The 15,024-nt window shown below is 32.8% G+C and overlaps 3 protein-coding genes across 3 annotated transcripts; 2 read left to right on the forward strand and 1 right to left on the reverse strand.

Annotated features, from left to right (window-relative positions):
* Positions 1-957: 957 nt before the first annotated feature.
* On the forward strand, positions 958-8,822 carry LOC119829942 (glutamate--cysteine ligase catalytic subunit). The gene is made up of 11 exons (XM_038352683.1): positions 958-1,431; positions 1,511-1,622; positions 2,577-2,760; positions 2,951-3,123; positions 3,995-4,194; positions 5,383-5,579; positions 5,803-5,974; positions 6,221-6,418; positions 6,571-6,705; positions 7,085-7,266; positions 7,570-8,822. The coding sequence occupies exons 1-11, from the start codon at positions 1,282-1,284 to the stop codon at positions 7,739-7,741; spliced, it is 1,875 nt and encodes a 624-aa protein (XP_038208611.1). The 5' UTR covers positions 958-1,281; the 3' UTR covers positions 7,742-8,822.
* Positions 8,819-12,840, reverse strand: LOC119829943 (beta-catenin-like protein 1). The gene is made up of 12 exons (XM_038352684.1): positions 12,644-12,840; positions 12,368-12,562; positions 12,009-12,287; positions 11,780-11,939; positions 11,415-11,506; positions 11,014-11,145; positions 10,464-10,612; positions 10,182-10,357; positions 9,928-10,094; positions 9,748-9,843; positions 9,109-9,205; positions 8,819-8,973 (listed from the first exon to the last, which is right to left on the reverse strand). The coding sequence occupies exons 1-12, from the start codon at positions 12,671-12,673 to the stop codon at positions 8,885-8,887; spliced, it is 1,662 nt and encodes a 553-aa protein (XP_038208612.1). The 5' UTR covers positions 12,674-12,840; the 3' UTR covers positions 8,819-8,884.
* Positions 12,841-13,726: 886 nt separating this feature from the next.
* On the forward strand, positions 13,727-14,750 carry LOC119830550 (the record flags this gene model as incomplete). The annotated part of the gene is made up of 2 exons (XM_038353609.1): positions 13,727-14,008; positions 14,506-14,750. Coding segments are annotated over 2 exons (471 nt in total), but the record flags the coding sequence as incomplete, so codon positions are not given.
* Between the last annotated feature and the right edge of the window lie 274 nt (positions 14,751-15,024).

Here is a 15,024-nt window from a genome sequence, read left to right on the forward strand (position 1 = left end):
GTTGATGAGTGCTGCGCCATAGATGGCATGATAACTTACGTATTCATCAAATGTATGGAAGTGACATACCCCTGGTCACCACTGCTTAAAACGGTGAAGGAAAACATCGTGAGGAAACCGACATGTCCAAGAATCAAAAAGTTTGACGACATGTAACATCTGCCAACCCGCACTTGGCCGACGTGGCCCGTTGCCTGTATTATGGCCCGAACTGAACCCTCAAAGGCGACCAGTGTCCCAGCAGTGGGAATATATATCGGCTGATGATGAATGATGATGATCTGGGCAGTGCCCCCACCAAGTTGAGCAAAAAAGAGCGGCACGGCCGTACCATCCTTTTCTCGAACCTTATATATGTCCTTAACTGTTAATATTTCTTAAGTTTTTCGCTGTACTTGATAAATGGCAACACTTCTAAGAGTCCCGTCAGTTTATTTTATAGTTTTTTGTTCCTTCCTTAATGTGAATAAGTTTCAACTACTTGCCGTTTCATAGTTAGTACCCAGAGTATCGTCCTACATACTCGTATTATTATACTACTCTTTGATCCTACATAATCGTACTACTCTTTGGTTATTAAGCAGCTAATAATCTCTGTACCACAGAGTACTATCGTATATATCTCTGTACTGTGAATGCAAAACATTAACCACAATGTTCATCTTGGTACTCTTAGAATCTTCACTACGAGTTACAATTTTAGCTTATTGTAATAATATATCATGCCAATTGTCGATATAAAAAGCTTGGTATTGAAGATCCATACTGTTTTATTTTTACATAATCCGTAATATCCGTAGTACTACTTTTTGTAAAAAAATATGGAAATTGGAAAGTCCAGATATCGAAAATAATAATAATTTCAATATGTGGGCACCGCAGACTAAGTAACATACTACGCACATACTTCGCGAGACACCGTCAAAATGTGACTTTGACATTAACTGACAATGACATTGTTATCTTTCTGGAGTCATTAATGATTAATATTAGTTGTTTAAATTGAACTTTTTATTGAAATATTTTGATTGCAAACGAACTTAGTCATACAATCATTATGAAACATATATATTAACTGGCGGTTCGCGTTCAATACTCAAAACAATTCTCAAAGCAATCAAATTAACGTATACTTTACACAACATTTCACCACCGTCTCGCCAATTACTGCGTCCAGTAAATGAACATCTGATTAATATTGGTAAATTTTGTTATAGTGCTGTATGTTGGAAAAGTGTGTGCAAATCTTGTGGTAATCTTTTTAAAATCCAAATTGTCAAAATGGGATTACTTACTGAAGGAAGTCCTTTGACTTGGGAAGAAACAAAAGCTTTAGCAGAACATGTGCGCCAACACGGAATTGAACAATTTATAAATTTATATAAGAAGCTCAGAGATCGTACTGGAGATGTACTTAAATGGGGTGATGAAGTAAGACTATATTTTTTTTTTAATAAAACATTTCTTGTATGTTACTTAAATAATTCAATTATAAAAAATTGTCTTTCAGGTAGAATATATTATAGTAAAATTTGATGATGAAAATCAACGTGCAACAGTTAGTTTGAGAGCTGATGAGATTCTACCTGAATTACAAAAGAAAGAACTAGAGGACCCTGAAAGTAACTGTTTCTTTATTAAAATATTGTTTATTCTTGCAACTATATTTCTATCAATATTTTGTTGTTTTTGTCAATGACAAGACTGGATCTAAATTAATATTATTTAGTAATAAGAATTCATTTTCATAAATCTGTTGTGTCATGGTTGAATGGTTTTATAATGAATTTGAATAAATATAATGGCCTTCATTCTTCATTGCACATGACTCATAGTTTTTTTTTAACTTTACAATAAATATTTAAATATTTGTATCATGTTATCTTGTGAATCTAAAATATACACATTTCACATTCAATTTTCTTTTATAAGATTTATAAGAAAATAACTAATGCTTATTCAATATATTCATTCATGTAGGATTGGTTAACTGTTATTTGATAAGATAATACAGCATAATGATTGTTCAAAAGAACCTTGAATGGATTACAGTCAATAATAAATTGTATGTCATTCAAACAAGCATGTTACATTAGAAAATTGCAATTCATCATGTTAATTATATTTATATGCTTTATCACTACTTCTCAATGAAATTTATGAATTGATTGAGTCATTTCTTTTTCGTTTTATCACTACTGCTTTTTTCCTAAATAATATGCATGAATGTTATTAAACAAATCACTTACTTTAATATATTCGACATAAGTGAATTTTTAATATAACGTGAAGCTACATTCAAATAGTTATGACTTTATCAATGCTACTTGGGAAAAATGGAGGAAATCTCAACTTACATGTTGAATAAACATTTAAACAAGGCACTTCTTTAGAGATGTAAATATTATGTTCCACCATACTGTAATTACATCCATAGCTTGGTGTTATGTTTTATAAATATATTGTTTTATAAAAGATATTCTAGTAAATAATGAAACTATGATATTTTATGACAAACTTGATGTAATATGTATAAATGTGTGTTTAGTTATTTAATTGTTTTCTTTACTTACTAGATGTAAAATCTCTATGGCGGCCAGAATATGGTGCATACATGATAGAGGGTACACCAGGAAAGCCCTATGGCGGCCTTCTAGCACATTTTAATATTGTAGAGGCCAATATGAAGTTTCGTAGAGCTGAAGCTAGTACTCTATTGAAAGATGGTGAAGTTATTATGAGTATTACAAATTTTCCAAGGTAATAAAATATTTTTCAATGATTTCATTGAAACTTAATTTATTCTTAAAATTAAAGGTTTTTAAAAAACTTAACTATAAATAAGGTAAATTTTGAAACTACAAATTTTAAAACATATGTTAATTGAAGAAATTCTAAATATGTAAGTTCTTTATAAGCATTAGAAAATTTAATTTACTAAATGTTTTAGGTTAGGTTCTCCAGGTTACACAAGCCCACCTTATGAACCAACACCGAGTTCAGGTGTGACCAGGTCACACTTCTTTCCTGACGAATCTATCTATCCAGGGCATCCTCGCTTCAAGACTTTAACTTCTAACATAAGACAAAGAAGAGGAGAGAAGGTTGCAGTAAATTTACCAAGTATGATAAATTATGAGTAGTAATAGAATTATGTATAAATAAAAAAATATATACATTAAGTTACATTAATAAAATATATTTTTTGCATATGAGAAGCAATTTAATAGGACTATATAATGTTTAGTTATCTAAACCGCAAGTGGCAAAAATGTACATATGATAATATCAATGATACAGTGTAAAATGCATTATCTGCTTGTCATCATTTATAAACATATAGTACAAATAGTGTATGGTTCATTACAAATTAACAGGTATGCTAATCATTAAACAGCAAGTCATGTGCAATAGCTCTTTGACTTCCTATTGATGATTATATTAGTGGGCATTAAAAATTATGGAACATCAAATATTAATTGTTTTAAATAATAGATGACTAGGTAATGTTAATACAAACATCTACTGTAAATTGTCTAGTAATGAGAAGTGTTTATTAATATTGATACATTCTGTAAATAATCAGTTTGTCAAATAATAAATGAAATGAAAAAAGTTATTGCTACAAATGAGGGTGAGAAAAAGTACGAGTATAGCGTTAAAATTTCCTCAAGAGTTCTGTCCTATCTCCGGTTCCTATCAGGAATTCTACTAATCCTACTATCCCACTAATATTATAAATGCGAAAGTTTTTAAGGATGTGTGTGTGTTTGTTGCTCTTTCACGCAAAAATTACTGAACCGATTACAATGAAATTTGGTACGTAGACAGCTGCACAATTGAAACAACATACGGGCAACTTTTTATTCCGTTATTCCTACGGGCGCAGCTAGTAGGAAAATATGTCGAATTAAATTTCGTTGTATCGTATTTTTGTGTCGTTTTTTCTTATTTTAAATTGAACATATAACATAAAGGAAATGTCTATTTGCAGTTTTCCGCGATGTCAATACAAAGATACCTGTAGATAATTATCACGAGCTTGAAAAGGGCGTGGCGCAGCCCGACTGCGTGTACATGGACGCAATGGGCATGGGGATGGGCTGCTGTTGCTTGCAGCTCACTTTCCAAGCGTGCTGCATTACTGAGGCCCGCACTCTCTATGATCAACTAGCACCTTTATGCCCAATTATGGTGAATATAATAAATATATCATAAATTGTACATTTTTGGTGCTTTTTACTTGAGAAAGTAAAAATACATACTTACTTTTTGTATACAATACTTGATATTATTTTTTTTTTTCTTTTTATTGGTCAAGAGATTTAAATGCAATAATTTAAAATTCATGAGCGCTATAATTCACTACGACAGTTAATTAATTCTTATATTATCGAGAGGAAAGATTTGTGGGTAAGTATGTTTGTATTGTTTTCAAAACAAAAACTACTGAACCGATTTCAAGAATTCTTTTACCATTAGGAAGCTGTAACTTCATTGAGTGAAATAAGCTATATATGCACCACGGGCGAACAGCTAGTTATTATATAATTAAATACTTCCGCTATTATATATACCTATTATTTATGGATTTCCTTATCCCTACTAATATTATAATACGGAAAGTAATTCTATCAGTCTGACTCTTTTCTATGCCTAAACCACTGAATCATTTTAGATATAGTATGGGACCCAACAGAGAAAATAGATAGGATAGTTTATATCCCGGAAATCCTACGGAAACAGTAACTCTATCATGGGCCTGCCTATCTTTTCCTTTAACTACGCGGACAAGCCTAAAGCGAAACCGGGCGAAAGATAGTTATTTATAATTAACTGTTAAAAGTCAATTATTCTAAATTATATTTACATTGTAAGAATATTAAGTACACAAAATTTTGTTGTTTATCAATCCAGAACTAGGTTATCGAACTATTAATTATTTCACGAAGCCATAACTATATCTGTATTTAAATAAAATTATACTCGTGAAAAACTCCAAGGCCATTTATCAACAAATAATAAGATATTTATTTAATGTCTTAAATTTCTACTAGCTAAGATAAAACCTTATCTATATTATGTTTAATTACAATTTTCTATGTTTATTTTAAAATGTGACAATATTAGTATTAGATATAATATAAACTATCAATTAACTATTTATTTTCAAACGTTACTTTTTCAAGTGATGACTGACTGGGTATTTCTAATTTTTAACTATTTATCAGTTCAAAGATAAGGTCTACCGCTACCGACTTTTTCAAACTAAAACCAACGAAATTCCAGGTTTCTAACTAAATGTTTTATGAAAAAAATGTGAACGTTTCCTAGAATTTCTCAATTATTACTTATTTCCTTTGAACATTGCGTGTTTTTCAGTTGGCCTTATCGGCAGCGTCGCCGATATATCGCGGCTACCTCACAGATGTCGACTGTCGCTGGAATGTAATAGCCGCGTCTGTGGACTGCCGCACGCGGGAAGAGCGTGGGCTCGAACCGTTAAAGAATAATAAGTTCCGAATTCAAAAATCACGTTACGACTCCATTGACTCGTATCTGTCGCCAGAGCATGAGAAGTGTGTAAACTTTTTAAATTATACATCTTTTGTTATTGTATTTGTTTTACTATAGTATATGGCAATGCACAGATGACTCATTCTTAATTTTGCAACTTAGTAAAATTATTGCTAAATTTACTCATTACTGATTGGAAGGTATCAATGATGGAAAATATGATAGTTATGATATACCTAGTATAACATACCACACCAAATTGAATTGAATAAAATTTTTTTTCAGATACAATGATATTCAAATAGTGCACGACCCTAACATATACAGACGCCTTCGCGAGGGCGGTATTGACCACCCGCTTGCTTTGCACGTCGCTCATTTGTTTATTCGGGATACCGTATCTCTCTTTTCTGAAAAAGTCAACCAAGACGATGAAAATGACACTGACCATTTCGAGGTAGGATAAAATTTTCTGTTATTGTAAATTTTAAGCTTCCCTAACTAGCTTGTCGGAATTATTTAATATTCCACAAAACAAGTATGGAACTAAATATTAATATTTATACGTTGCACTATCAAACACATTTGATGACTGAAGTCTTTTGAGAGGGTTAACTGTATGTTATGATAAGATAAAATGTCACGTGAATCGTTTAATGGATGAAATCGGCGTGTGTTCAAATAGAAGCCCGTGATGTTCTAGAACATTCAGTCGACGAACTGGCAGACGATGCGCTTCAAGCCGCCGCCGCCGAACTCGCGCATCGGCTGGCGCGTCGAGTTCCGGCCGTGCGAGGCGCAGCTCACGGACTTCGAGAACGCGGCCTACGTGTGCTTCGTGGTGCTGCTCACGCGTGTTATACTGTCCTATCGGCTCAATTTCCTCTTACCCATTAGTAAGGTACGTTATACGTTAGCTGGTAATTACCGACCAGTGGGCACTATTGAATAGAAATAAATTTGATACATACATAGTCTATATCTCTAAAATTACAACAATAAAAAAGTTTCTTCCTTGATATAAGTGTATCTAGACATTCGATTGTCGCGCAGGTGGATGAGAACATGCAGCGCGCGCAGCGGCGCGGCGCGTGCACGCGGCAGAAGTTCTGGTGGCGCCGCGACGTGCGCTCGCCCGACGCCGACGCCTACGCCGAGATGACCATCGACGAGATCGTCAACGGAAAGGTGATCAATGTTCTACACGTTTTTTCCCTTCATCTAAAGATTTTCAATTCCCTTTATCTAAAGATTTGCCCTTGAATCGTAATCTGGCTTAAAAAATATGATTTTATTAGTTGTAGAATTTCACCTTAATTTTTGGTATCACATAATACCCTTATTATATGTGGTATAAGATGTCCACTATATTCTTCTTACACATTACATTATTTGATATTTTGTTTCAATTGAAAGAATAAGATGACGATGATGTAAATTTGATTAAAAATGTACGAATCAATAAATATAAAATTTCATAAAAATCTAGTTAAAACAAGCTATCTACCTACTCCCTAGTAGGATCACATTTGAAACTATCCGACTATAAAAAATCATGTATCGACAGGACGGCGTGTTCCCGGGCCTGGTGCCGCTGATCGAGTCGTACCTGTCGGGTATGGACGTGGACGCGGACACGCACTGCTCGGTGCAGCAGTACCTCAAGCTGATCCAGCGCCGCGCCGCCGGCGAGATCTCCACCATGGCCACCTGGATGCGCGAGTTCGTCACCACGCACCCCGCCTACCAGTGAGTTACTGATTATCATACTGGCTGACAGTATGTGCTAAAAGTGATCAATTAATTATAAGACAAAGAAATGGACCTTAGGGAGCTGTACTAGACCACTCATTTTGATCATCATTTGCGAGGAAGGGAAGAAAAATTTTAACCTTTATTTTAAAGAAGTTAATGTCTTTCTTTCGGGCTGAGGAGCACTTTTTAGCATACTAGTGTATTATGGATCAATGAAAATATCAGAAAAGTAGAAACTTAAAATAATAATCTTCTTTGAATTCTTCTTATAATTGTGATTTTAATGTAACATTACAGAAAAGATTCGGTTGTGTCTGAGAAGATAAACTATGACTTGTTGAAGACAGCCCACGGCATACAAACGGGCTCCATACCGGCTCCCACTTTGCTCGGCAGCAGCAACGTATCGAAGACTAACGAAGACATTCCTAAAGCATTTACTAAAATGATGAACAAAGACTGTCCGTAAACTTTACCCCCAACGCATACACGTAGTGCCTTCCGACTAGCGGCTTCGGTTTTTCGGCTTTGTTACTGTACTCAATCATGCCATAATTTAAAAATGTTTATTAGTTTATATTATATGAGATGGTTGAATAGTTCTATATTATTGAGGGATTTTACACGGAAAACGTTAAAAATAGTTTCTATTAAAACATTTCATTTAAATTGACCTGCAAAACTGGTTATTAGTAATAAATATTGTGATAAAAAATATAAATATCCGTTCTTTTTGATGTCGCGTTGATTTTTATGTATGCATGTGAACTTTTGAATGTTGATATACACCAACACTGAAGTTCACTGTTGTGTGACCATACGAAAGTTTAAATTTCAAAATTGACAAAAAACATCAATTGTTTTTTTAATGGGTACAAAAAACACTGTCCTTTTTCTTAGCAATCGTTTATGTACGGTGTAAAATTAGCTTTTAGTTTATAAAATGATTATAGATTTACCATTGATTGCAGTGTTGAGTGGTTGTGATCGATTTTATTATTCGAATTATATCGTTTAGAAATTACAAATCAATGAATTTAATTGTTTTCGTCGACGCTGGTCGTACCATTTTACAACTTAAGGAAATGCCGTCTAATTAAAAAAAACGCCATAAAAAAAAATAACATCAAATGTTTTATGTTCAAAATTATAGAATTAGAAAATGGCTAAAGACAATGTGCCTTTCATTAACAAACAGATGTGCAATAGAATAATGTACTTATGTTAGATATATTAAAGTATAATAGTTGCAATATTCCTATTTTTAATTATTTTTATTATTTTATTAGCTTAATTTTTCTTTACTGATAGTGTACTTAAGTATGCGGTACAAATAAAATTCCATCACATAATATGTTACAAAAAAGCATATTAAAAAAATCCAATTAATTATATATTTATTTTTTCATCTAATGGTTCTTATATTCTGTGTTTATTGGCGTTACTTAAATTGTTACGTAAGGTATTATATTATATTGTTGTTAAATGTTACCAATTAATAGGTGACACAAATGTGTTAACTCTGATTAATAATAAAACGATTATAACAGCTAAAGTGCATTTATTCTCATAAATTCAATTTCAGCCATAATGTCTGAAACTCGAGAACATTCTAGAACTTATCAACAAGTTGTAGTATGTGTTGTTGTTCTTGTTGCCGCCATTCTTCACTTCCTGCATCACCTAAGTTGCCGGCATATTCTGTAACAGTCATAATGTAACTATGTTGTTTCAATGTTTAGTAAAAAATATAGTTGTTTTTTCTTTATTAAATTGCATAGAATCTTTTTCTTTTAACATAACATTAAATTATTATATTTAACGAATTATAAGTACCTCTCATAACATGTCGTATAATTTTCAAAGAACCACCTCTTAGAGATAAAACTCGTTGCACACGTTGCTTTATTGATGGCGGACCTGCTGTGCATACCTGGAAAATAAGAGAACTTTACACCCTGTACTCAATGTTAGTCTGTGACACAGTTACTGTTTGGTTATCACCGCCGATCTCAAGAAATCGCAGGATTACATTGCTATCGCTTTGCCATCCTTTAAGGGATAGGCCTGAACGCTCATAGGAGACTCGTGTCCCAGCAGTGGGAACATATATGGTCTGATGATGATGATGAAGAGCAAGGTAGATTCTTAGTTTGAACATGTCCATTTCGTAGACTAATGTAAAAACCAACGCAGGCCAGCTATACCAAGCAGGCGGTCACACTTTATTGTACAAGCGGTAAAATTCGCACAGAGGCGCAACATCGCGCCATAGATCCAATGGTTGAGCCGATTGGTTAGCTCAGGTTCGTCGACGATTCAAGTGCAAGGGAAATATGTATATTATTATCAAAGTGGTTATGCATGTGCAATAGCGGTATTATTAAACTTTACACAATTTGAAATCATAAAATCGCGATATCATATAAGTTAAATAATTCTCAACACAATTTTTGTAATTTTTGTGCATCATACCTCTAGTATAATCCTGTCAATGAGTTGCAAAGTGAATAAACCCCCAGACAATCGCTTCAAATACTGTGCATCATCATCTAAATCTTCTGTTTCTTGCTATAATAATTCAGAGAAAAACAAATTAAATTTTCTTCTTGGCAATAAAATTGTATGTAGCTATTAACAAGATTATTTCTTTACCTCCATCTCCTTTTCAATACGGTCCACTTTGTCCATATATTTAAAATGTAATTCTAATAATCTGTCCACCTTTTCCAGGTCATTTTCGGTAAATTTCGCAAGTAATCTTTGCCGCTGACTGCCTTGACAGTTACGTAACATTGACGATATTATTGAAACTACATGCTCTAAAATAAATATAAATTTAGACACATTTTTCAGGCATAATAAATTATTTTCATAGCAAACAATGCTTAGGGATAATTGAAACAAACCTTCATGTTGATCAACTGTTAACAATCTTTTCCTCTTTGGTGTTTTCATGAACAAAGGGAACACAGTTCGAAGACCCAAAATATCAACAAACTTATTGCAATTGTCGCGACCATCTGGGCCTGCTAGTGCATGATCCAATACTTTTAATGACCCATTGCGAGACATCTTTTTCTCCCTTTTAAAAATTAAAAAAATTAAACATTAGATATCACAATTTTATTATATATATATTTTTTGATGTCTATAATTAATGTCAATGTAAGAAATAAAGTAATACCAACCTTAACATAAGATTCATAAGTTGCAAACCTTCTCCTCTTAAGAAGCGATCTCTATTGGTAGGCTCCATAAGTGCACAACAAAGTGAATCAAACATGTTTTCCATTGCCTCTTGCTCTTCAGCTCCACTTGGATCATGTCTTTTGTAAAACTGAAAAAAAAAATTGTATGATTATTCATAGAATTAATTATGGTGCTGTGTATTTAACTTTGGTATTCTGAGTTAAAGTTATGTAATGCAAGAGATAAATATGTAACACAAGACAGAACACTCACTTTTTACATTGAGCAAGATGCATTTTGTTTATACATAATTTATCTTGATAACAGAAAAGTTTGAAATTGAAAATAATGAGAGTTGTTAGGTTAAAAAATATGGCTAATATTATTTAAATGTAAACATCATAGGTGCCATGACCATAAGGCACAATTAGAATAGCTTTTGTACCAACTCCAATATTTAACTTATCTAGAGTAATTATTCTCATATTTCCCTCTTTCCATGAAAAAAAAATTATAAGAAATAACAAGTTATATACATAAAAAACTTACAGCTAATTGCTGCAACAAGACATCAATGCCATCAAGTTCTCCAAGTAATTTCCTATTCTCTGGGGTGTTCTGCAGAAGTATGGACAATATTTCTGTTGCATACAACTTGTTGGCATCAAATGGTGCCTTCATCTGAAAATAACGGATCACATATGATTTTAAGAATACCAACAATCATTTATATCATACTGTTTTAAAATACAATATTTGGAGGACCATATTCAAGACCATTCTTTATTTCCATTGTTAATCCTTTCCTTTTTCTTTACACCTTCAAAGTAAGAAATATATTTAAAGCAGCCCTACCTCAACAAATGTTCATGGGTGGTATTGATCACTTACCATCACATGAACCAATACCTCAGTTGCCTGCTATTATATAAAAAAAAAAAATTACTTACTTTGAGTCTTTTCAAAATCCACTGCATAAAACCTTGTTTGGCAACTTCAACACATAGTTCAGGTCGAAATTCTGTTATATTTTCAACTATACCTGGTAATTTTTATTAAAAATTAATACAAATTATTAGATTTTCATTGACAGAACAAATACTAAATATTCCTGAGAAACTTTATGAGTGTGCATCTCTATCTACATTCAGTATTATTAAATTGAATTTATCCATTTCGTTACAGTCTTATGTTACAGACTGAATCAATTGCTATTGAAAAATTCTTTAAGTTGTCATAATGTAAAGCCTTACCATGACTAATTTAATTAATCATATTAATTACTTGATCACCAAGACAACATTAAATAGAATACCTAATGTATTATGAACAGCATCCCTCTCATCTGGTACTTGTTCATCAAGACGAGCTAGATTGTGTAAAAGTAATGCAGGACACTCTGCTTCTGCTAATGCATTGATTAATTCTTCTGCACCTTCCTCACTTTCATGCAAAATATCAACATCTGTTAACTCCTATAATAAATAAGGCATAGAATTTAGGTGTAAGTAAAAATAAAAAATAAACAAAAATATGACTCATACCTGTAATAAATTAACAACTTTTGTAGACACATCTGTATTATCATGAGAGAGTAATTCTAAAATTGAATTAACACATTTCAAGTCAACCAACAAGGGGTACTGGTCTGGCACAGTGGCTACAGCACTTAAATCCTGTAGAGCTTCATAAAGGTCTAATTCACTCTCCATGAACTTTTCTGGTTGGTCAGGAAACTTAATCCTCATTTCCCTGTTTTTCAAAGCTTTCTTTTCAAAATTAAGAACTAATTTTTTAACAGCAGTTTCATCTAGTATTTCGCCCTGAAACAAGTACATTTACTTTAAGTTTATTCAATTTGCAATTGACTACTAAATAAAGAAAGTTTTAAGCTAATCTTCACCTCTGTTACTTCATTTTCTACGAATTTAAGAATATCTTCACGTTCTTTGTCAGTAATAGTTGGTTCTTTGGGAAGAGATTTAAAAGTTTTTTCTGTATCTGATTTTACTAGTCGACGAACTTTACTTGATCGCACACTTTCATCGTCTGAATCGTCAAGTTCATCTTCATTAGGACGTTTTGGAGTGGGTGTAGGCTGTGGAGAAAAATAATGTTATTTAAATATTGATCAGAACTACTATTTCACAGTTAAAAGATAGAAAATATCAATAAGAACCTTAAATGAGAGTAATTCACCAACATCCATTTTCGCTAAGCATTAAGTTCTTGCAAAAGATTTGTACTTTAATATGCCTAAAGCTTGCACTTTTTTATCGAATATAGATCCTTCGAAACTGTTTACTTAATTTCAAAAATACAAAAAATTTTCAGTGATAACCGCAATCCGCATTTCGCTTGACGCTGACAATTGACATAAACATAATATCAAATATGACACATGAGGACATATGTAGATTATACTTACACTTATATACTACCTTCTATAAAACAAAATAATCGACAGATAACGATTATAAAGTATTTTTATATTTGATTTCCTTTCCATAAAATTGTTGGATTTTTATGTTAATCGATTAATTTTTTTATCAATTATTTTATTACATGAAATACAAAGAGAAACTACTGTACGCCTCACTTTTACATTTAATTTCTCAACGTATTACTAATGTCAGCAAAAGTATAATAAGCGATTTGCGAGCGCGAAAATCCAAAAAGACATGGGCATGGAATGACTATAGGACGTCAGCTATAAAATTAATTTACTTTCTATTAATACATGCAAAAGTATTTAAGTGCATTAATATTGATACATATTATTATCAGCATAATTATACTCATTTTACATTCTTCAAGATTGGAGCACCTAAAAATTTACAATGGTACAGTTTGAATTAAAGTAATTTCTATGAGTTTTTAAATACATAATTTACATTATACATCTACATACATATATAATATATATATCAATAAGGGAATAATATATAGAATACTGATAAATTATCTGAAAAAGATTTTGTATTATATTTAGCTACTTACTAGTACATAAAACTTACATACACAAAATTACAAAAAATAACCTAGGCTGCATTATAATCTACATGTTTATATTCCAGGACCTTCACCAGCGACAGTTTGTAGCAGAAAAAGTAATACAAGAATTGTTACAACTACTGGAAAATTCGTATCAATTGAATTTACAAATAGATACATTTTCTACATTAGGTGCTTATTTGTTGTCAAACGTAAGACATACGACTTAAAAATATGTAATGGATTATTACATTAATATCAATATAACATTGAACAAATATTTCAGGGTGAACATAGATCAGTAATAATTAAATATGTACCACTGTATCATAAAATACTGCAGTGTTTAACAAGAGGTCCGTCATTGCAACATGTGATGATACTAAATTTTGTGGCCGCTCTTTTGTATATTGATGCAGACGAGGGACCGACGCAAAAAAAAGCTTTATCTATTCATGCACAAAATATGATAAGGGCCAGCGGTTGTCTCTCAGCAATGTGCGATCTCTTTGTGGCTTGTATGATGGTAATGGTTATAATAATTAAATATGCCTATTAATGACACTCATAACATTATCCTCCTGACTGTAATAGCTAAAGATACACTATATTATTTATTCCTCAATCATTAGAACTTTCTGTTCTGCCCTCAATGCCAGTTACGGCCGCGGCCGGTGCGCATATATTTTCAACCTACTACACAAAAAGAAAATAAAGGAATGGACTGGGAAGGGGGAGGGAAAGAATACGGGCCTCCGGCTCCCCTACTCGCTAAACGAAACATTGTAACATGCTTCTATTTACGCCGATCTTTTGTGGGGGTTTAGTAGCGTGCTTGACTCCCACACTATTTTTTTTTATATTTACAGATCATCTTTTTTTGAAAGCTAGGGCCTCCCGTGTTCCATTTAAATTTGGTTTACCGTTTACAAATGCCAAATTAATTTCGTAGTGTGCGTTTCCCCACCTGCAAACTTTCTTTGGCAAATATTAGTATGTAATGCCGTGTGAATCTTTGCCGCTGGGCGAACGCATATAATTTCGTAGCCAGATATTTATGGTATCTCACTAATAAATTGTAACAACTTAAACAATTTCACGGAAAAGCACCAAGAAACGTGGCGGGCGTTGTGCCGCAGTCTCGCGGAAGTGTGTCGTGGCTCCGTCATCAATCAGAATTTTTGTGCGCACCTCGTTCCATTGGTATGTTTATATATAAAATGTCACCTTGACTGACTGACTGGACTGTCAACGCTTACTCAATGTATCAGGCAACCCACTAAGATGTAAGTATCCACCAAGAAAAGATTTTGACAAACTTTACCCCAAGAGTATAAACGCGGACGAAGCTGCGGGCAACAGCTAGTTTTATATAAAATGAAATATCCGACGCGATGTTATACTTAACTAGCGGTTCGCCCGTGGTATATATATAGCCTATAGTCTTCCTCAATAAATGGGCTATCTAACACTGAAAGAATTTTTCAAATCGGACCAGTACTTTCTGAGATTAGTGCGTCCAAACAAACAAACTCTTCAGCTTTATTATAATAGTATAGGTATGCT

This window comes from Zerene cesonia, chromosome 11 (assembly GCF_012273895.1).
Source record: "Zerene cesonia ecotype Mississippi chromosome 11, Zerene_cesonia_1.1, whole genome shotgun sequence".
Taxonomy (NCBI): Eukaryota; Metazoa; Arthropoda; class Insecta; order Lepidoptera; family Pieridae; genus Zerene; species Zerene cesonia.